Here is a 21,450-nt window from a genome sequence, read left to right on the forward strand (position 1 = left end):
GGAGGAGGCTCTATTATGTTCTGGGGCTGCTTTGCTGCATCCGGCACAGGGTGTCTTGAATCTGTACAGGGTTCAATGAAATCTCAAGACTATCAAGGGATTCTAGAGAGAAATGTGCTGCCCAGTGTCAGAAAGCTTGGTCTCACATCGCAGGTCATGGGTCTTGCAACAAACACACAGCTGAAAACACCCAAGAATGGCTACGAGGAAAACATTGGACTATTCTGAAGTGGCCTTCTATGAGCCCAGACCTAAATCCTATTGAGCATCTTTGGAAAGAGCTGAAACATGCCGTCTGGAAAAGGCAACCTTCATACACGATACAACTGGAGCAGTTTGCTCATGAGGAGTGGGCCAAAATACCTGTGGAGAGGTGTAGAAGTCTCATTGACAGTTACAGGAATCGTTTGATTGCAGTGATTGCCTCAAAAGGTTGTTCAACAAAATATTAAGTTAAGAAGAACCATCATTTCTGTCCAGGCCTGTTTCATGAGTTCAATTTTTTTTTAAATTCTGTGGAAGCAGGGTTGAAAAGCAATGTCTGACTTTCATTTGTTCATTTTCATAGATTTTTAATTTATTATTACTTTTGTCAGATTCAAGTTATTTCTGTGACCATTGTGGGTTTTTCTTTCATTAAACGAGGGGTACCAACAATTTTGACCACGTGTGTATATCACATATTGATGTCTATCTGTATATCTATTGTCTATCTATCCATAGATAAGATAGATAGATAATAGGTCTATCTATGTATCCATATATCTATTTATCTATCCGTATATCTATAAATCTATTTATCCATATATCTATCCATATATCTATCTATCTATATATTCATATATCTATCTATTATCTAACTAAGATAATTAGCTAGGTCAACAGATAAATGGATAGATAATAGATAGATAGATATATGGATAGCTATATATATATATATAGATTGATATACAAATAGATATAAATATGTGATATATATATTTCGTACTTAGCGTGTGTACCTTACTGTTCATGTAATTTATTAAGAAATAGCCATGGAGCTTCCCAGGCTACTAATATCAGCCCCAAGCTATATACATAGCCTTTACTGGTTATTAAAATGGGGACCCCCCCCCCCCCAAAAAAAAATGACGTGGGGTCCCCCTTTTTTAACAGCTAGCAAAGGCTATGCTGACAGCTTGGGGCTGATATTAATAGCCCAGGAAGGGGCATGAATATTGGCCCCCTCTGAGGCTAGAAACAGGAGCTCTCAGCCTCTTCAGAAATGGCGCATCCATAGGATGCGCCAATTCTGGCACTTAGCCTCGCTCTTCCCACTGCCCTGTAGCGGTGGCAGTGGGGTTATAGGGTTGGGGTTGATGTCAGCTTATAATGCCAGCTTACATCAAGCCCAGGTTAATAAGGGAGAGGCGTCTATAAGACACCCCCATTACTAACCCCATAGTGTAAGTCAAATGTGAAATAAAACACCCGCACCCAGAATAAAACATTTTATTTGAAATAAAGACAGTATTCCTTTAATATCCTAAATTAAGGCATACTTACCGTCACGCCCATTCCAGCTGAAGCCCTTGATCTCCTGTAATAAAAATAAAAAAATAAACCAACCTCATCCTTCCCTTTCCGACGTCCAAATAATGAGTGTTCCACGAAGATTCCATGAACAGAGCAGCCACATAGTATGTGACCGCTCTGTTCATTTGCCGGCAATATACTGACTCAGTGTATAGCCGGCAAATCAGAAAATACTCACTGTGCATGTGCCGCCTCGTTTGCCGGCTCACTTAGTCAGTGTATTGCCGGCGAATGAACAGAGCGGTCACACACAGATTCATGGAATCTTCGTGGGACACTCGTTATTTGAACGTCAGAGAGGTGAGGATGAGGTTGGTTTGTTATTTTACTTTTATTACAGGTGATCAAGGGCTTCTGGGATTAACTGTAAGGGGAGTATATGGTGTTTTTTTATTTTTTGCTGGTGCGGAAAACATCGGGGACAAGGTGTAGTGGAGTATAATTTGTTTTATTTTTAATTTACTATTTTTTTATTAATTGTAACATTTCTTTTTTTACACTCAGCAGAGTACAGACGCCGGCGGATGAGAGACTACTTCTCCCATCCAGCGGCGCCTGTCCCCTCTGCTTCCTTTGGCAGGAGGCGCCGGCTGATGGTGGTGGTAGTACCATCAGTCAGCGCCTATGACCCCCGGTAATCTATTTACCGCCGGGTCATCTGTCACTGCTGTGGCATCATGAGGACACCTCTCAGCATGATGCCACAGTGCTCTGATCGCGGTGCAATTACCACGATCAGAGCCTGTGTTTCCTGCGCTGTCACGCAAGTAACAGTGCAGAAAACACCTGAAACCGAACAGAAACACAGACTTCCAGTGCACACAGCACAATACCACTTCTTCTGTCCTGTATATACAGTACAGACCAAAAGTTTGGACACACCTTCTCATTTAAAGATTTTTCTGCATTTTCATAACTATGAAAATTGTACATTCACACTGAAGGCATCAAAACTATGAATTAACACATGTGGAATTATATACTTAACAAAAAAGTGTGAAACAACTGAAAATATGTCTTATATTCTAGGTTCTTCAAAGTAGCCACCTTTTGCTTTGACGACTGCTTTGCACACTGTTGGCATTCTCTTGATGAGCTTCATGAGGTAGTCACCGGAAATGGTCTTCCAACAATCTTGAAGGAGTTCCCAGAGATGCTTAGCACTTGTTGGCCCTTTTGCCTTCACTCTGCGGTCCAGCTCACCCCAAACCATCTCGATTGGGTTCAGGTCTGGTGACTGTGGAGGCTAGGTCATCTGTTGTAGCACCCCATCACTCTCCTTCTTGGTCAAATAGTCCTTACACAGCCTGGAGGTGTGTTTGGGGTCATGGTCCTGTTGAAAAATAAATGATGGTCCAACTAAACGCAAACCGGATGGAATAGCATGCCGCTGCAAGATGCTGTGGTAGCCATGCTGGTTCAGTATGCCTTCAATTTAGAATAAATCCCCAACAGTGTCACCAGCAAAGCACCCCCACACCATCACACCTCCTCCTCCATGCTTCACGGTGAGAACCAGGCATGTAGAGTCCATCCGTTCACCTTTTCTGCTTCGCACAAAGACGCGGTGGTTGGAACCAAAGATCTCAAATTTGGACTCCTCATGAATTTAGAAATGTTGACGCTACTCCCTGTGTCAGCACAGACCTGGATTAAATGTTAAGGTTTAGTTGTAATTTATTATTATTATTATTATTATTATATATATTGTTATATACCAAAGCATAGATTTCCACTGGTCTAATGTCCATTCCTTGTGTTCTTTAGCCCAAACAAGTCTCTTCTGCTTGTTGCCGGTCTTTAGGAGTGGTTTCCTAGCAGCTATTTTACCATGAAGGCCTGCTGCACAAAGTCTCCTCTTAACAGTTGTTGAAGAGATGTGTCTGCTGCTAGAACTCTGTGTGGCATTAACCTGGTCTCTTATCTGAGCTGCTGTTAACCTGCGATTTCTGAGGCTGGTGACTCGGATAAATTTATCCTCAGAAGCAGAGGTGACTCTTGGTCTTCCTTTCCTGGGGCGGTCCTCATGTGAGCCAGTTTCTTTGTAGCGCTTGATGGTTTTTGCAACTGCACTTGGGGACACTTTCAAAGTTTGCCCAATTTTTCGTACTGACTGACCTTCATTTCTTAAAGTAATGATGGCCACTCGTTTTTCTTTACTTAGCTGCTTTTTTCTTGCCATAATACAAATTCTAACAGTCTTGAATAGTAGGACTGTCAGCTGTGTATCCACCAGACTTCTGCACAACACAACTGATGGTCCCAACCCCATTTATAAGGCAAGAAATCCCACTTATTAAACCTGACAGGGCACACCTGTGAAGTGAAAACCATTTCCGGTGACTACCTCTTGAAGCTCATCAAGAGAATGCCAAGAGTGTGCAAAGCAGTCATCAAAGCAAAAGGTGGCTACTTTGAAGAACCTAGAATATAAGACATATTTTCAGTTGTTTCACACTTTTTTGTTAAGTATATAAATCCACATGTGTTAATTCATAGTTTTGATGCCTTCAGTGTGAATGTACAATTTTCATAGTCATGAAAATACAGAAAAATCTTTAAATTAGGTGTGTCCAAACTTTTGGTCTGTACTGTATATATACACTGCACAGTACCACTCCTCCTTTCCTGTATATATATACACTGTACAGTACCACTCCTCCTGTCCTGTATATACACTGCACAGTACCACTTCTCCAGTCCTGTTTTCGGAGAGGCGTCAATATTGGTTTAGTATTTTCAATATTATTATGGCCAAATACAAATAACTATTGGAAAACCTGTTTAAATTGATTATTCCAAGTAATCCCCTCTCCTCTGGATAGGGGTTAACTGTCCAATCGCTGGAGACTCGACTGTTGGGACCCCCATGATCCCGAGAATCGGAGCTCTGTAGAGCACCATGTAAATGGAGTGATGGCTAATCATAAACACTGTGGCGCCATTAAAATGCTGCTCTTCAAATAACTCCTTTTAGGAGAGTGAGGGGCACGACAAAGTAAAGCAAAATTCACTGATCGGGGGTAATGAGTGTTAGGGTATGTGCACACGATCAGTGTTCACTGCGGATTGGACGCAGCGCTGCGTGCACTCCGCAGCGGCCAGATGTTACAGCATAGTGGATGGGATTTGTAGAAATCCCATGTCCAGTATGCGTCTCTGTGCACCTGCGGACACGGATATGTGGCGCGTCTTTCCAGACTGCATCATGTTAATTTCTGTTGCTGAGATGCTAGTCTCCACAACAGAAATTCTATCAGTGCAATGTATAGGATGCGGTAAATCCGCATGGTTCCATGAACACATGCGAATTCACCTGCTTGCAGCGCTTTGGACGCAACTTAAAGTTTAAGGCTGGTGGGGTTTGTGTGGCAGGGCTGCTTTTTTGACCCAGTCCGGCCCTGCTGCAGTACCACAGTATTGCAGTATATTGTGTAAACACATGATCTCTTAGGAAGCTAATCCTTTGGCCTTCATAAGTGTTACTAACGTGGCAGCAAACATAGCCTTTAGCCAAGTACCTGGCTGCCATCGCATTGTCGGGGGAGGAGGTGGAGTGCAGATGTGCAGGAGCACACCAGCAAGTGTTTTGTTCAAATGCCACTATTGGAGATTAACAGCAGCATCTAAATGGTAAACCGCAGCGGCCAGAGCCAAACTCTGATTTGGTTGGGCTATTAGTAACAGATGTTGGTTATGTAACATGTCTAATGAGTCTTCTCCATACTTGTGGTCCCCTGTCCAGGATGTACATTTTAGCCTATATGCGCGAAATGGTTAGAGAGTAGATACTGACTTGTAGGATTGCTTCTTACCACCCCTTTCTCTTCCTCTTAAAAGAGGATATTTGTATAAAATCACTAAGGGAAACATTTCATCATGTTCCTTGCCTGAGTGGAAAATGTAGGATACAATCCTCATTTTAGGTCTTATCTGCAGCCAGGATCAAAGTAAAATCTTGACCCAATATATACGTTTTTGGCAGATTTGAGATTTGAGATTTCGGACTACTTTTGGAATTTCACTATATATGAATTTCATTGAATTTACTTGATTTCTTGAAATTTTCGAACTTCTTGGTTCTAACTTTCCTGCCAAAGAGAACTTAATAAAGCTGAACATCAACTGTGGGGGTACTAAAGTTTTGTAATTCTGTAAAAATCCACTGAATTTGTCATTTGTATATAAAAATGTACTGTACATAACTCCTTTTGTAACTTAAAAATTAATAAGATATTTACATACATATATAGGGTACCGTATATATTTTACATAATGTACCCAAATAGTTTTTGTTGTTAAAAATAGTATTTGATTTAATTGCTCACTGCACTTTCAAGTGATGAATGTCACTTTTAGTTACAGCTACAGAAGACCCAATATTTGCAGTTGGGACAGAATCGCGGGCAGTTCTATGGAGGGTCTCTGCCAAACGTCAATCAGATTGGGAACAGTGCTATTGACCTGCCTTTTCAGGTAAGCATCTCCATCTGTGTGTCTGTCCATGGAAAAATAGCTAGTTCTCTTGCTTTTGCTGAGTATTATTCAAAATTAAATTGATGTAAATGTAGAACTATCCAGTTATTTTCTGAAACTACACAATCGTGCATAGTAGTGATGAGCGAGCGTGCTCCTTTAACCCTTTTGCCAAACACGCTCGGGTGCTTTCCAAGTATCTTCGGCGTGCTCGTATATTAAGTTCGAATCCCTGCGTCGCCATGATTTATGACTGTTAGTCAGCCTCAACACATGTGAGGATACCCTAACAAAAAGGCAATCTGTGCATAAGTTGAGGCTGACTAACAGCCATAAATCATGCTGACGCAGGAACTCGAACTTAACATAAGAGCACATCGAATATACTCGACAAGCACCCGAGCGTGCTCGGCGAAAGGTTTAAACGAGCATGCTTGCTCATCACTAGTGCATAGTTTGGAATAGCACATTGAATCTGATTGACAGCTATCCTTGTATTCTAACTTTTATACCGAAAGCAGCCAATCACTCTTTGAGGGCATGGAAGCAATACTCATCCACTGGACCAAACATTCAGACAAGACCTTGACACATTTACACAGATATTTATTTTCTTTTAAAAATGCAGCCATTTTTTAAACCATGAACGGTTTGTGCCGTGACCAGCACTTGAGGTAGAGCATTCCACATATTGATAGTACTTATGGTAAAGAAGGCTGGTCTATGGGGACATATACATCACGGAAGATGTTGGGGGCATATACATCACTGGAGATGCTGGGGCATATACAACTGGTGAAAGAGGTAATGAACACGTCACCAATATTCTAAGTAAATATATTTCTTAAGGAGCTGTTGACATGAAATTCTCACCAGATGTCGGTAACAACCCATCCAATCCACACAGGCAAAGAAATCAAGCCATAGATATCCAAGCCCTTACACTGTTGTCTATGTAAAAAATAAAAGGGTTGTGGCTCTTTAAAGACATAGCTTTACCAAAAAAAAAAAAGACCATGATGAATTGCAGTGGTGGGGAAAGACTAGTTGGCTTCAACCCGCTCTAGTTTTAAATAATATGGAAGCCCCATTTTTCCTTAGGGAAAGTAATACAGAAAAAGAGATGTACACTTGGTTTCCCAATATACAGGGTGGGCCATATATATGGATACACCTAAATTAAATGGGAATGGTTAGCTATAACAACTTCATGTTAGTGGCACATTAGTATATGGGAAAGGGAAAACTTTTCCAGATGGATGTTGTCCATGGCGGCCATTTTGAAGTCGGCCATTTTGGATCCAACTCTATTTTTTTCAATGGAAAGAGGGTCATGTCACACATCAAACTTATTGAGAATTTCATAAGAAAAACAATGGTGTGCTTTAACGTAACTTTATTCTTTCATGAGTTTTTTACAAGTTTATGACCACTTTTAAAATGTGTTCATAGTGCTGCCCATTGTGTTGGATTGTCAATGCAACCCTCTTCTCCCACTCTTGACACACTGATAGCAACACCGCAGAAGAAATGCTAGCACAGGCGTCCAGTATCCGTTGTTTCAGATGCTGCACATCTCGTATCCTGATGGTATGGTGTGGTATATGGGGTACAAAGATAGTGGGGCCATTCTTCATCAATGGAAACCTCAATGCCACTGGATATCTGAAATTGCTACATGATGATGTGTTGCCCTCTTTATGCACTGAAGATGGCACGTTCCCTGAGTTTTTCCAACAAGATGGTGCACCACCACATTATGGCTGTCAGGTCCGAGCATTCTTACATGAACAGTTTCCTGGAAAGTGGATTGGTCGTTGTGGGCCAGTTGTATGGCCACCAAGGTCTCCCGATCTGACCCCCTTAGACTTTTATCTTTGGGGTCATCTGAAGGCAATTGTCTATGCTGTGAAGATACGAGATGTGCAGCATCTGAAACAACGGATACTGAACGCATGTGCTAGCATTTCTTCTGCGATGTTGCTATCAGTGTGTCAAGAGTGGGAGAAGAGGGTTGCATTGACAATCCAACACAATGGGCAGCACTTTGAACACATTTGATAAGTGGTCATAAACTTGTAAATAACTCATGAAAGAATAAAGTTACGTTAAAACCAAGCACATCATTGTTTTTCTTATGAAATTCTCAATAAGTTTGATGTCACATGACCCTCTTCCCATTGAAAAAAATAAAGTTGCATCCAAAATGTCCGACTTCAAAATGGCCACCATGGTCACCACCCATCTGGATAAGTTTTCCCCCTCCCATATACTAATGTGCCACAAACAGGAAGTTGATATCACCTACCATTCCCATTTAATTTAGGTGTATCCATATAAATGGCCCACCCTGTATTATTTTTATTAATGTGCATTGATGGTGTTAGCTGTAGCAAAAATTAAACCTACAACATTAAGTTTAGTACAATTAAAAGGGGTATTGAGATAAGCCATAATGTGATTATCAGATAAATTTATTGATAGTATTACAGCAGTAATTGCTTAACTTTTTATTAACATTAACAGAACTTTTGGTATTTAATATGTTTTGTTATAACTCAACATACCCCATAAAGAAGAGAATGATACAATTATTAACTATATGTTGCAAACCCATGATGATTGTGAATATTCCCATGCACAATGTTAACATGCTCTGGTTGTTACTTATTAATAATAATAAAAAATATGTTTGAAAAAAAAAAGTTGCAATTAATAAAGAAATATTTAAAGAAACCTGTGTTCCATTTTTTGTCTTTCTAACAATACTGTAACTTGGCTGTAAAACAACTGTATGCAGAAGAAGCATTTCTTCTTTGCCCAGACTGTAGGAAACTAAGATTGAGCCCTACTCTCTTTATTTAGATTTACACTGCACAATTATTGTGAAAGAGCATTCAAGTTTCTTAAACATCATGCAGTGTAAACAGGCTGCTGATCACCCAATGAGAAAAACGCTTCGTCGGGCGAAATCATTTTTTAAATAGGCTAATGCCCTTAGTGACCTTAATGACCTCACTTCATGTGATAATAACTCTGAAACGCTTTAACGTGTCCCAGTGATTCTGAGATTGTTTTTTTCGTCACATATTGTACTTCTTGATAGTATTATGAAAGTTATTCAATATGACTGGCATTTATTTGGGAAAAATATTGCAGTTTTCGCAAAAATATTGAAAAAAAATCTTAATTTTCAACCTTTTAATCTTTATATCCTTAAACCAGTTAGTCATGCTGTACAAAATATTTAAGAAATAACATTTCCCATATGTCTACTTTACATCTGAATCATTTTATTTTGTTAGGATGTTAGATGGGTTAAAAGTTAAGGAGCATAATTTTATTTTTTTAAAATTTTTTACAAAACTTGTTTATTTAGGGACCTATTCAGATTACAATGGACCTTGAGGGGCCTATATATTGGAAACTCCCCAAAAGTAAGAACATTTTAAAAACCACACCCCCCAAATACTTCAAAACTGTCAGGAAATGTTTTAACCGTTCACATAAAACATGTTTTTTTATTTCATGAAGAAGTTGGTTACACTTTGAAACATGTAGAAGAATAAAAGAAACCGTTATTTTTTAATGCTTCTGGCTTCCGACGTTTCTTCACAAGCTGGCATCGCGGATATGGACCACAAACTTTCCATGTTTTATTTGGTCTTCTGGTGAAATCACCCGTGGATTCCCAGCAGCCTTTCAACTCTGGATCAGGTCAGCATATATCTATACAATTTCTGATATTTATCAACCAGATAAGACCCTATCCTTGCGCTATTTTTTTCTCTTCCGCTTTTTTTTTTGCATTTTTAACGCTTTACATGCTACACAGGAATTAATGCAAAGTGGAATGAAAAAAAAAATTCATTTTTTCCCTTTTGCAAGAGGTAACACCAAAAACTGGAACCCACAGTTTGTTACCCACTTTCTTACTAGCTCAATAATACCCCATATATAGTCAAAAAGTTCTGTTTGGAGAATTGGCAGGGCTCTGAACGGAAAGAGAAAAATTTGAATTTTGGAGCACGAAATGGCTGAAATAGATTGTGGGCGACATGTCACGTATGCACGGCCCCTAAGACACCCAAGAGCAAAACCCCATTTTGGAAACTACACCACTCAGGGATTTTATCCAAGGGTATAGTGAGCATTTTGAACCCACAAATACGACACAGAATTTGATGACTTTAGGTCATCATATTGAATATGTCATCATGTCGTCAAATTCTTTTTTTTTTTAAAAAAGCCTAAGCCCAGTCCTAATGGCAAAGAATGAATGAAAAAAAAGTATAAAATACAGTACAGACCAAAAGTTTGGACACACCTTCTCATTTAAAGATTTTTCTGTATTTTCATGACTATAAAAATTGTACATTCACACTGAAGGCATCAAAACTATGAATTAACACATGTGGAATTATATACTTAACAAAAAAGTGTGAAACAACTGAAAATATGTCTTATATTCTAGGTTCTTCAAAGTAGCCACCTTTTGCTTTGACGACTGCTTTGCACACTGTTGGCATTCTCTTGATGAGCTTCATGAGGTAGTCACTGGAAATGGTCTTCCCACAATCTTGAAGGAGTTCCCTGTTATGATCTGCTACAGGGCCTAAGGAAAGACAGGAGAACTGTCCCTACAATAGAACTAAACTAGATCCCTACGATGTAACGGGGAACCTGATCCTGCGATCAGACCCGCTAAAGTCCTCGGCTAGTCTGAACGAAGACCTATAGATGTGAGGGAGGGATCCCTAAAAGAACTAGGGACTGGGATAAGTTGGACACCTCCTAGCAGAAATAGTAGCAGTCAAAGACAAACACACAACAAAAAGCATAGAGGTCAGAAGACCTAGCAAAACTAACAGAGAACGGCAACAGAGCACCAAGCTAGCTCAAGAGTAGTAAATACAATGAAGTCCAGCAAGACCAGGAGGGCGGAGCCGGATTAAATAGGCAAAAATGGTCATGTGACCAGCAAACTAAAAAAAACCTAACAGGAGAGTTCTAACCGTACCCCCTCTTCTAAGAGGATCCTCCGGATCCCCTAGGCCCAGGCTTACCAGGAAACCTCCTGTGAAACGCTCTGACAAGTCTGGAAGCAGAAACATCATCCGCCCTCACCCATGAGTTATCCTCATGTCCGAAACCCTTCCAAGCGACGAGATACTGCAAACTCCCTCTATACCGTCTAGAATTTAGGATGCGGGAAATTTCATATTCCCCGTCCTCCACCACCGGAGGAACAGTGGCAGAGGCGTCACTATCAGACACATCAGCTTTTTTCAACAGAGAAACATGAAACACCGGGTTAATCTTCCAGGAGGTAGGAACCTCCAACCTAACAGCAGATTGGTTAACTATCTGAAGCACCTTAAAGGGCCCTACAAACTTGGGACCCAATTTTTTAGAAGGAATCCTCAATCGCAGATTCTTAGAGGACAACCAAACCATGTCACCAACAGCAAACAAAACCTCTTGCCGTTTCCTATCAAAGTACCTCTTAGATTTTTTGTTAGCCTCCTGAAGATTACCACGCACATCCGTCCAAACTCTCTCCAAATCACCGGAAAAACTCTCCTCCTCAGGCACAGCCGAAACCAATTTGGAGAATGACCCAAAAGACGGATGTCTCCCAGAACAACAAAAAAAAGGCGAACACCCAGCAGAAGAGGATGTATGGTTGTTAAGAGCAAATTCAGCAAGTGGCAGAAACTCAGACCACCCCTCTTGATTGTCTGCCACAAAACAACGCAAGAACTGCTCAACATCCTGGTTCTTCCTTTCTGTCTGGCCATTAGACTCAGGATGATATTCAGATGAAAACGACAAATGAACTCCCAACCTGTCACAAAAGGCACGCCAAAAACGAGCCACGAACTGAGGTCCCCTATCAGAAACAATGTCAGTAGGAACACCATGTAGTCTGACAATTTCCTTGACAAAGGCCTTAGCGAGTGTCTTAGCGCAAGGCAGTTTGATGAAGGGAACCAAGTGACACATCTTGCTAAAACGGTCCACGACCACCCAGATGACCGTGAAACCTTCAGAGGGGGGAAGGTCAGTAATAAAGTCCATAGCCAGATGTGTCTAAGGTGCACTAGGAACCTCCAGAGGGCAAAGCAACCCCGCAGCAGGAGCATGCGAAGACTTGGATCTAGCACACACAGTACATTGGCGCATCCACTTAATGACTTCCTTCTGCCATCCAGGCCACCAAAAACTGCGACCCACAAGTCTCTTGGTCTCAGAAATTCCTGGATGACCTGCCAACCGAGACTCATGACACTCAACAAACAAATCTCTCGTAAAGGTCCTAGGCACAAACAACCTCCCATGGGGAGTGTTAGATAGGGCATACTCCTGAGCTTTAAGAATCTCATCCTCCAAAACGGAGTCCAAAGCAGCAATCACACCTTCTTGTAAAATGCTCTCCTCTTCCTCCTCAACACCGACCATGGGAGAAAAGCTGCGAGACAAAGCATCCGCTTTAACATTCTTGGTACCCGGGATGTAAGTAACGGAAAAATTAAACCGCGAGAAAAAAAGTGCCCACCTAGCCTGACGGGCATTCAAGCGCTTGGCAGCATCAAGATAGATCAGATTTTTATGATCAGTGAAAACCTGAATGGGAAATTCAGCACCTTCCAAGAGGTGACGCCAGTGTTCAAATGCGAGTTTAATCGCCAGCAATTGCCGATTACCAATATCGTAATTAAGTTCAGTCTCAGAAAATTTTTTTGAAAAAAAGGCACAGGGATGTACTCCATCCTTGTTTTCCTGAGACAACACCGCACCGACCCCCACCGAAGAAGCATCAACCTCAACCAAAAACGGCTTAGTCACATCAGGCTGCATAAGGATGGGAGCAGAGGTGAACCTCTCCTTTAGAAACACAAAAGCTTCAATGGCCTCAGAAGTCCACTGAACCGCATTAGCACCTTTCCTGGTGAGATCGGTCAGCGGTTTGACAATAATAGAAAAATGTTTTATGAATTTTCTGTAATAATTGGCGAAACCCAAAAACCTCTGTATCGATTTCAAACCAATAGGCCTAGGCCATTCCTGCACAGCTTGAACTTTAACCGGGTCCATCTCAAAACCTTCACTGGAGATAATGTAGCCCAAAAAACTAATTCTCTGTACAGCGAACTCACATTTCTCCAGCTTAGCAAAAAGCGAATTGTCCATTAATAACTGTAATACCTCACGTACGCTCCGCCAATGAGACTCCAGATCAGGCGAATAAATCAGAATGTCATCCAAATACACAACCACATTTTTGCCGATTAAAGGTCTAAGGATGTCATTAATAAGATTCTGAAAAAATGCTGGAGCATTGGTAAGACCAAAAGGCATAACCAGATTCTCAAAATGACCCACAGGAGTGTTAAAAGCAGTCTTCCATTCATCACCCTCCTTCATGCGCAACAAATTGTATGCCCCCTGGAGATCAATTTTAGAGAACCACTTGGCCCCCACTAACTGGTTAAATAAATCAGGAATCAATGGCAGTGGGTAAGGATTGCGTACAGTAATTTTATTAATCTCACGAAAGTCCAGACAAGGACGTAAACCGCCATATTTTTTTTTTACAAAAAAAAATCCAACAGCCACAGGAGACTTGGAAAGCCTAATGTGACCGGCGGCCAAGCTTGTCTGTATGTATTCCTCCAAAGCCTTTCTCTCAGAAATAGTCAGATTAAATAAACGACTTTTAGGAAGAGTCGCTCCAGGGACAAATTCAATGGTACAATCATAGTCTCTATGGGGAGGCAAAATTTGTGACTCCTCCTCAGAAAAAACTCTCCAAAAATCCTGAATAGGTACAGGCAATTCCCCTTTATCCACAGCAGCAATACGTCCGTTACAACACTTGTCATAACACTTAGGGCTCCAGGACTTAATTTCATTGGTAGACCAATCCAGTACAGGATTGTGCAATTTTAACCAGGGTAACCCCAATATTACTGGAGAAGGCAAATTATCCAATACCACCAAATCCAAATTTTCTTGGTGAATACCATTAATAGTGAGGGGAAATTCACAGACCTTATGAGTAACACTCTTCAAGGGAGAGCCATCAACAGAAACCACAGCAATAGGGGATGACAAAGTTTTAGGTTCTAATCTAAGTTTTTCCAAGAATCCCCCATCAATCACATTCAGAGTAGAACCACAATCCACAAATACCCGAAATTCAATTAATTCATCCTGAGCAGCAGTAGTAGTCGATAGGAATACTCCCTTAGAATTTAAACAGGCAATACAGGCATAACTGACCATTTTTTTTACTTTCTTCAAACGAAGCACACAGTTCTTAATAAAATGACCAGAATTTCCGCAATAGAAGCACAAGCCTTCAGAAAGCCTGCGATCTTTTTCCTGAGAGCGGGGTGTCATCGCTCCAATCTCCATCGGCTCTCCATTGTCAGCACAGACCCTCTCAAGACTCGGAGCTGACATAGCAGAGGATTTGCTCTCATTAACCCTTGCACGCAGTCTCCTGTCCACCCGTATAGCTAATTGCATAGCCTCCTGCAAGTTTCCAGGTGTGGGATAAGCAATCAGTAAATCCTTAACCCTTTCACCTAGCCCTGCAAGAAACAAGCTTTTCAAAGCTGAATCGTTCCACCCCACCTGGGCAGACCACCGACGGAAGTGAGAACAATATTTTTCCACATTACCTGATCCCTGCCTCAAACGTCTCAATTCAGACTCAGCAGATGAGACACGATCAGGATCATCATACAACAAACCCAAAGCAGAAAAAAAACTATCCACTGATCTAAAGCACGGATCACTAGGTTGGAGAGAGAAGGCCCATCCCTGAGGATCTTTGCGCAAAAGTGACATTATGAGCCCTATGTGCTGTGATTCATCACCTGAGGATCCGGGTCTCAAACGAAAATACAATAAACAAGCATTTTTAAAAGAAAAAAAATCTTGTTGTTCGCCAAAAAATAAATCAGGCAGACGTACCTTTGGTTCCACAAAATGTGCTCCAGAACAGCTACTCACGTGTTGTTGGAGCTTGGCCACCCACAGAGAGAGTCCCTGCAAGCGTTGAGCCAAATCTTGAACCGAGACCATGATGGAAAACTGGAGGTCTTTCCTTAGAGAAAATTTTTTTTTTCTTTTAGGGCTGGACTTACTGTTATGATCTGCTACAGGGACTAAGGAAAGACAGGAGAACTGTCCCTATAATAGAACTAAACTAGATCCCTACGATGTAACGGGGAACCTGATCCTGCGATCAGACCCGCTAAAGTCCTCGGCTAGTCTGAACGAAGACCTATAGATGTGAGGGAGGGATCCCTACAAGAACTAGGAACTGGGATAAGTTGGACACCTCCTAGCAGAAATAGTAGCAGTCAAAGACAAACACACAACAAAAAGCATAGAGGTCAGAAGACCGTCCAGCTCACCCCAAACCATCTCGATTGGGTTCAGGTCTGGTGACTGTGGAGGCTAGGTCATCTGTTGTAGCACCCCATCACTCTCCTTCTTGGTCAAATAGTCCTTACACTGCCTGGAGGTGTGTTTGGGGTCATGGTCTTGTTGAAAAATAAATGATGGTCCAACTAAACGCAAACCAGATGGAATAGCATGCCGCTGCAAGAAACTGTGGTAGCCATGCTGGTTCAGTATGCCTTCAATTTTGAATAAATCCCAAACAGTGTCACCAGTAAAGCACCCCACACCATCACACTTCCTCTTCCATGCTTCACGGTGGGAACCAGGCATGTAGAGTCCATCTGTTCACCTTTTCTGCGTCGCACAAAGACACTGTGGTTGGAACCAAAGATCTCAAATTTGGACTCATCAGACCAAAGCAGATTTCCACTGGTCTAATGTCCATTCCTTGTGTTCTTTAGCCCAAACAAGTCTCTTCTGCTTGTTGCCTGTCCTTAGCAGTGGTTTCCTAGCAGCTATTTTACCATGAAGGCCTGCTGCACAAAGTCTCCTCTTAACAGTTGTTGAAGAGATGTGTCTGCTGCTAGAACTGTGTGTGGCATTGACCTGGTCTCTAATCTGAGCTGCTGTTAACCTGAGATTTCTGAGGCTGGTGACTCGGATAAACTTAGCCTCAGAAGCAGAGGTGACTCTTGGTCTTCCTTTCCTGGGGCGGTCCTCATGTGAGCCAGTTTCTTTGTAGCGCTTGATGGTTTTTGCAACTGCACTTGGGGACACTTTCAAAGTTTTCCCAATTTTTCGCACTGGCTGACCTTTATTTCTTGAAGTAATGATGACCACTCATTTTTCTTTACTTAGCTGCTTTTTTCTTCCCATAATACAAATTCTAACAGTCTATTCAGTAGGACTATCAGCTGTGTTTCCACCAGACTTCTGCACAACACAACTGATGGTCCCAAGCCTATTTATAAGGCAAGAAATCCCACTTATTAAACCTGACAGGGCACAACTGTGAAGTGAAAACCATTTCCGGTGACTACCTCTTGAAGCTCATCAAGAGAATGCCAAGAGTGTGCAAAGCAGTCATCAAAGCAAAAGGTGACTACTTTGAAGAACCTAGAATATAAGACATATTTTCAGTTGTTTCACACTTTTTTGTTAACGATATAATTCCACATGTGTTAATTCATAGTTTTGATGCCTTCAGTGTGAATGTACAATTTTCATAGTTATGAAAATGCAGAAAAATCTTTAAAGAAGGTGTGTCCAAACTTTTGGTCTGTGCTGTATATATTTTTTTAATCTGATTAAGGGGATAACAGGGGGAGATGAAGGTGGGATGGGAATAATGTACTAAATATTGGGCTTTTGATCACTGTGATACGGTCTATCTCGGTGATCAAAAGAAAGGAACCAATAAGGAGAATCACTGCTGTTACAGGGTGCCGGCTGGCAGATCCCAGCGGATGCATGCGCCTGCCATTTTTCTAAAAGTAGAGATGGCGGGCCAGGGGATGGCATAGGTAATAATGTCAGAAGAGAGAGAAATGATTTTGTTTTCGCCGTTATTCAGTCATTCACCTCCAGAAAGAACGCTTATTATTGTCTGGACGATGCAGTTTAGGAGCAGAGGAGAAGGCTTGTTTTAAAGAAAAGATACAAAGACACTTTCTGCCTCTGGAGTCCATATCTTAGGATTGGCCCCTTTGCTGGTCAGGGCTGAGATAAAAGCAGTCCGAGAAGAGAAATGTGAGATGAACTGGTGGTAGTAGTTTGCGAATCCGAGAAACCGCTGGATACCTTTTAGACAGTCTGGACGGGGCCACTTGAGAACAGCGGACACTTTCTTGGGATCCATTTTCAGGCCGGTTACTGAGCTAATGTATCCAAGAAACGGAAGAGAAGTTTGCTCAAAAACGCACTTTTCATATTTGGTGTACAGTCGACTCTTCCTTAATCTCTGCAGAACCTGGTGAACATCTCTTTGGTGTGAAGGCAGATCGGGGGAGAACACGAAGGTATCATCCAAGAACACTACTACACATGTGTATATGTGTAGACAAGATCCCAGAAGATGTCGTTTACCAGTTCTTGCAAGACTGCAGGTGAGTCCGAACGGCATAACATGATGCTCGCAGTGGCCATCACGGGTATTAAAGGCCTTTTTCCATTCATCTCACTGGCGAATTCGGATCAGGTTGTATGCCCCCCCACCCATGAAGGTCGAGTTTCATGAAGACTCTGGAACCTTTAAGATGATCGAACAGATCGGTGATGAAAGGCAGAGGATATTTATTTTTCATAGATTTTACCTTGTGGAGGTGATTCGCCTGGAAGGAGATCGATAGGATAGTCATACAGTCTTTGAGTTAGTAGTGTCTCAGCTTCCTTCTTGTAAAAGATGTCGTTGCACGTTCAATATGGCGCAGGCAAGCCAGGTAAGTTAAATGCAGAAACGGGGGGTTGAGCAGGATGAATGGGGACAAGGCAATTTTCTTGGCATTCCTGTTCCCAGCGGCGTACTTTTACAGTCCAAAGACAGGCTCGTGTCTCCGCAGCCATGGCAGACCTAGTAGTAGAGAATGAGACAGACCTGACAGCATGTAGATTGACCCGATTGTAGCATCCCTACCCGAAGTACGGGCTCGGTAACTAACAGGATGGTCTCGGAAAGAGGCTTTCCATCCACAGGTGAAACTACCAACAGATCCTGTAGACGTTGGATCAGGTTTTTATACCGCTCTACAATGGTCTGTTGGATGAGATTGCCTGTGCAACCGGAGTCCAGGTAGGCTGACTCGACAAAACAGATGTTGCCGCAGGAGACAGATACTGTCAGTCAGCGAAGGAGAGGAGTGATTCTTGCCCAGGGTAGCCTCTCCAACAGACCCTAGGCATTGGAGTTTCTCGGGGCAGGACCGGATAAGGTGTTCGGGACTGCCACAATAGAAGTATGTTCCTTCTGCATGATGAACCTCCTGACAATACTTATCCAACTTCACCTGGTCAATCCACAGCATGGGCTTGCTGAGTGATTGGCCTTTGGAAGGTGGAAGCTAGGCGCACAGATCTTCTTTCGTGGGTTACCTTTTTGGATCGCTCCTGAAACCTGATGTCTATCCGGATTGCTAGGGACACCAGGTCACCCAAAGAGGTGTGTATTTCCCGACCAGCCAGCTCGTCCTTGGTTCGCCAAGCGAGGCCCTCCCAGAAGGCAGCCACCAGAGCCTCATTATTCCAAGTGAGTTCGGACGACAGGGTACAAAAACGAACAGCTTACTGGCCCACTGTGAGGTTACCCTGGTGTAGCCTGAGTAGAGAAGATGCTGTAGAGGAAGCGTGGTCGTGCTCATCTAATACCTTTATGTAAGGCCTATAGAAAGGACTGGAAGTTTGACACCAGAGGATCTCCTTTCTCCCATAAAGGATTGAACCATGCTAGAGCTTCGCCAGAGTGATGGGACATGATGAAAGCCACTTTGGCCCGGTCCGAGACTAACTGATGAGCCAGGAGTTTGAAGTGAAGCGTGCCCTTGTTGATGAACCCTTGACATAGGACAGGCAATAGCGTGGAGGAGCAGACAGACTAGGTCCAGGAACATAGCTTGCTGGCTGATGGGTTGCGACCATGGTTGCCGCAGCTTGGGGAGATGCGGCTGCAGCCGACGTTGCCAGCATATTTAGGCTGGTGGTCACTGTCCGCAGGTAGGAAAATATTTTATTCTTCTGGTTTTCTGGCTGGAGACCTCCTGGTACCGGATGGAGGAAGCCTCGGAGCCAGCGGATTCCATGGCCTCTGCAAACTGTAGCGGACTGGGTGGTGGAACCACTGTGCCGTGATCTGATGAAAGCCTGGAGGAGTGTGACAAGGTGCCTCACCAAGTTCGACCTCGGATGCACGGCTGTTTACGATACCACTATCTGAGGAGAGATGAGGGAGGCGGGACCAGATTCTACACCAGGACTGACCTTGGGTGGATGGCAGCTCACCCTCAAGGGACAGGAAGCAGGAACTCCCAGAAATGGTAAACTTGGCAGGCGGACACGGAAGAAGACTTTTAATGTCAGTGAGGTCTATAGCGTCAAATTGGAGTCCTGAGTTGCCCATGGAATTTAGAATCAGAGGCTGATATTTTTTGGGGGTGGAGTTCATATGGGATCAATTACTAAAGGGATTGCTTCAGTCTTGAAGCACCTTGCTGGCAGTCCCTCCTGACTAGATGAGGAGGAAGAAGAAAGTGGAATGTGGCATCTTCCTTACTGTCTGAATCCGTGTTGGAGGTAAGGAAAGCGTATGCCTATCCTGCTGAAAAATGTATTGTTGCCGACTGGTCTATTTTATTCTTTTTTATGTGTATTGCATGGATCGTGTGTAAAAGGTACTATTTTTATGAATTTTACTGTAAAAAGAGAAAAGGAAAAGGGAACAATTTTGAAGAAATACTTAGACATTTTCCCACGAACGAAAGTTTATTTCAATAGATCTTGTAATAATAATAAGTTCCACATTTGGATGTGTTTAACCCCTTACTGACATTGTCAGTAATAGTACATCCCTGTGCCCTGGGCCTTATGGACCAGGTATGTACTATTACGCACAATGTGATTGTGCCCACACAGAAGCTGTGCAGGGCGATCGCCGCCGGGTGTCAGCTGATTCTCACAGATGACACCCGGTACTCTATGCCAGGAGCGGTCCCGCTCTGCTCCCGGTACATTAACCCCCGAAATGCTTTGATCGGAGTTGATCGCAGCATTGGTGGAGCAGGGTGAGGTAAGAGCCCCCCTCTTACCTTGTATCGGAGACCCCACGCTTTGTGCGTGGGGTCCCTATCGTTGCCATGGTGACCCGATGTTGTCATGATGACATCTGGATCACCAGGCATCAGCAAGTTAGTTAGATCGTGCTCAGTGCACAATCTAATTAACTTGTGCCAGTACAGGGCTGACAGCCTGCATAGCACAGAAATGTTGCTGCATCTCTATGCTATGCAAGCGATCAGCCTGCAAAAAATGAAAGTCCCATAGTGGGACAAAGTGTAAAAGTGAAAAAAAATTTTAAAAATATTTAAAAGAAAAAATAATCCCAAAAAAATAAAAATATATTGTACCCATAAATAAATATTATGAAAAAAAAAATAGAAGTACACATATTTGGTACCGTCGCGTCCAGAATGACCTGACCTATAAAACCTTCCCACTAGTTAAACCCTTAAGTAAACAGTGTAAAAAAAACAAAAACGATGCTTTATCATCATACCGCCAAGCAAAAAATGGAATAAAACGCGCTCAAAAGACGAATGTAAATAAAAATGGTACCTCTGAAAACGTCATCTTGTCCCGCAAAAAACAAGCCACCATACAGCTCCATCAGCCGAAAAAGAAAAATAATAATAAAGCGATTGCAAAAATTTTTTTTTTCTATAAAATAGTTTTTGTGCCAAAACATAAAAAACTATATAAATGTGGTACCGCTGTAAACGTACTGACCCGAAGAATAACGCTGCCTTATCAATTTTACCACACGCGGAACGTCATTTAAAAAAAAAAAAAAAATCCTGAATTGTTGGTTTTTGTTTATTATGCCTCCCAAAAATCGGAATAGAGAGCGATCAAAAAATGTCATATGCCAGAAAATGGTACCAATAAAAAGTCAACTCGTCCCACAAAAAACAAGCCGTCACGTGACTGTCAGCCGAAATATGCAAAAATTATAGTTCCCAAAATATGGCGATCCAAAAACTATTTTGCAAAAAAGTTTTTTTTAGTGCGTGACAGCTGTCAATCATAAAAACCCGATATGAATCTGGTATCGATTTAATCGCACCGACCTGAAGAATAAAGTCATCTAATCACTTACACCGCATAAGGAACAGCGGTAAAAAGTAAACTCTAGGGTTGTGCTAGGGTTAGGGTTGTGCTAGGGTTGGTGTTAGGGTTGTGCTAGGGTTAGGGTTGGTGTTAGGGTTGTGTTGGGGT

At 42.2% G+C, this 21,450-nt stretch overlaps 1 protein-coding gene across 4 annotated transcripts in view; it reads left to right on the forward strand.

Annotated features, from left to right (window-relative positions):
* CRTC1 (CREB regulated transcription coactivator 1) overlaps positions 1–21,450 on the forward strand; it is a 581,448-nt gene that overhangs the window by 112,559 nt on the left and 447,439 nt on the right. For all 4 annotated transcript variants that reach the window (XM_073684981.1, XM_073684999.1, XM_073684990.1 and 1 more), the window contains exon 2: positions 5,935–6,051. In XM_073684981.1, the coding sequence (XP_073541082.1) occupies positions 5,935–6,051 (117 nt within the window). The remainder of the gene's footprint in view (positions 1–5,934; positions 6,052–21,450) is intronic.

The sequence above is a fragment of the Phyllobates terribilis genome, unplaced genomic scaffold, assembly GCF_046119375.1.
Source record: "Phyllobates terribilis strain yellow unplaced genomic scaffold, ASM4611937v1 Scaffold_1__5_contigs__length_1240528914, whole genome shotgun sequence".
Lineage (NCBI taxonomy): Eukaryota > Metazoa > Chordata > Amphibia > Anura > Dendrobatidae > Phyllobates > Phyllobates terribilis.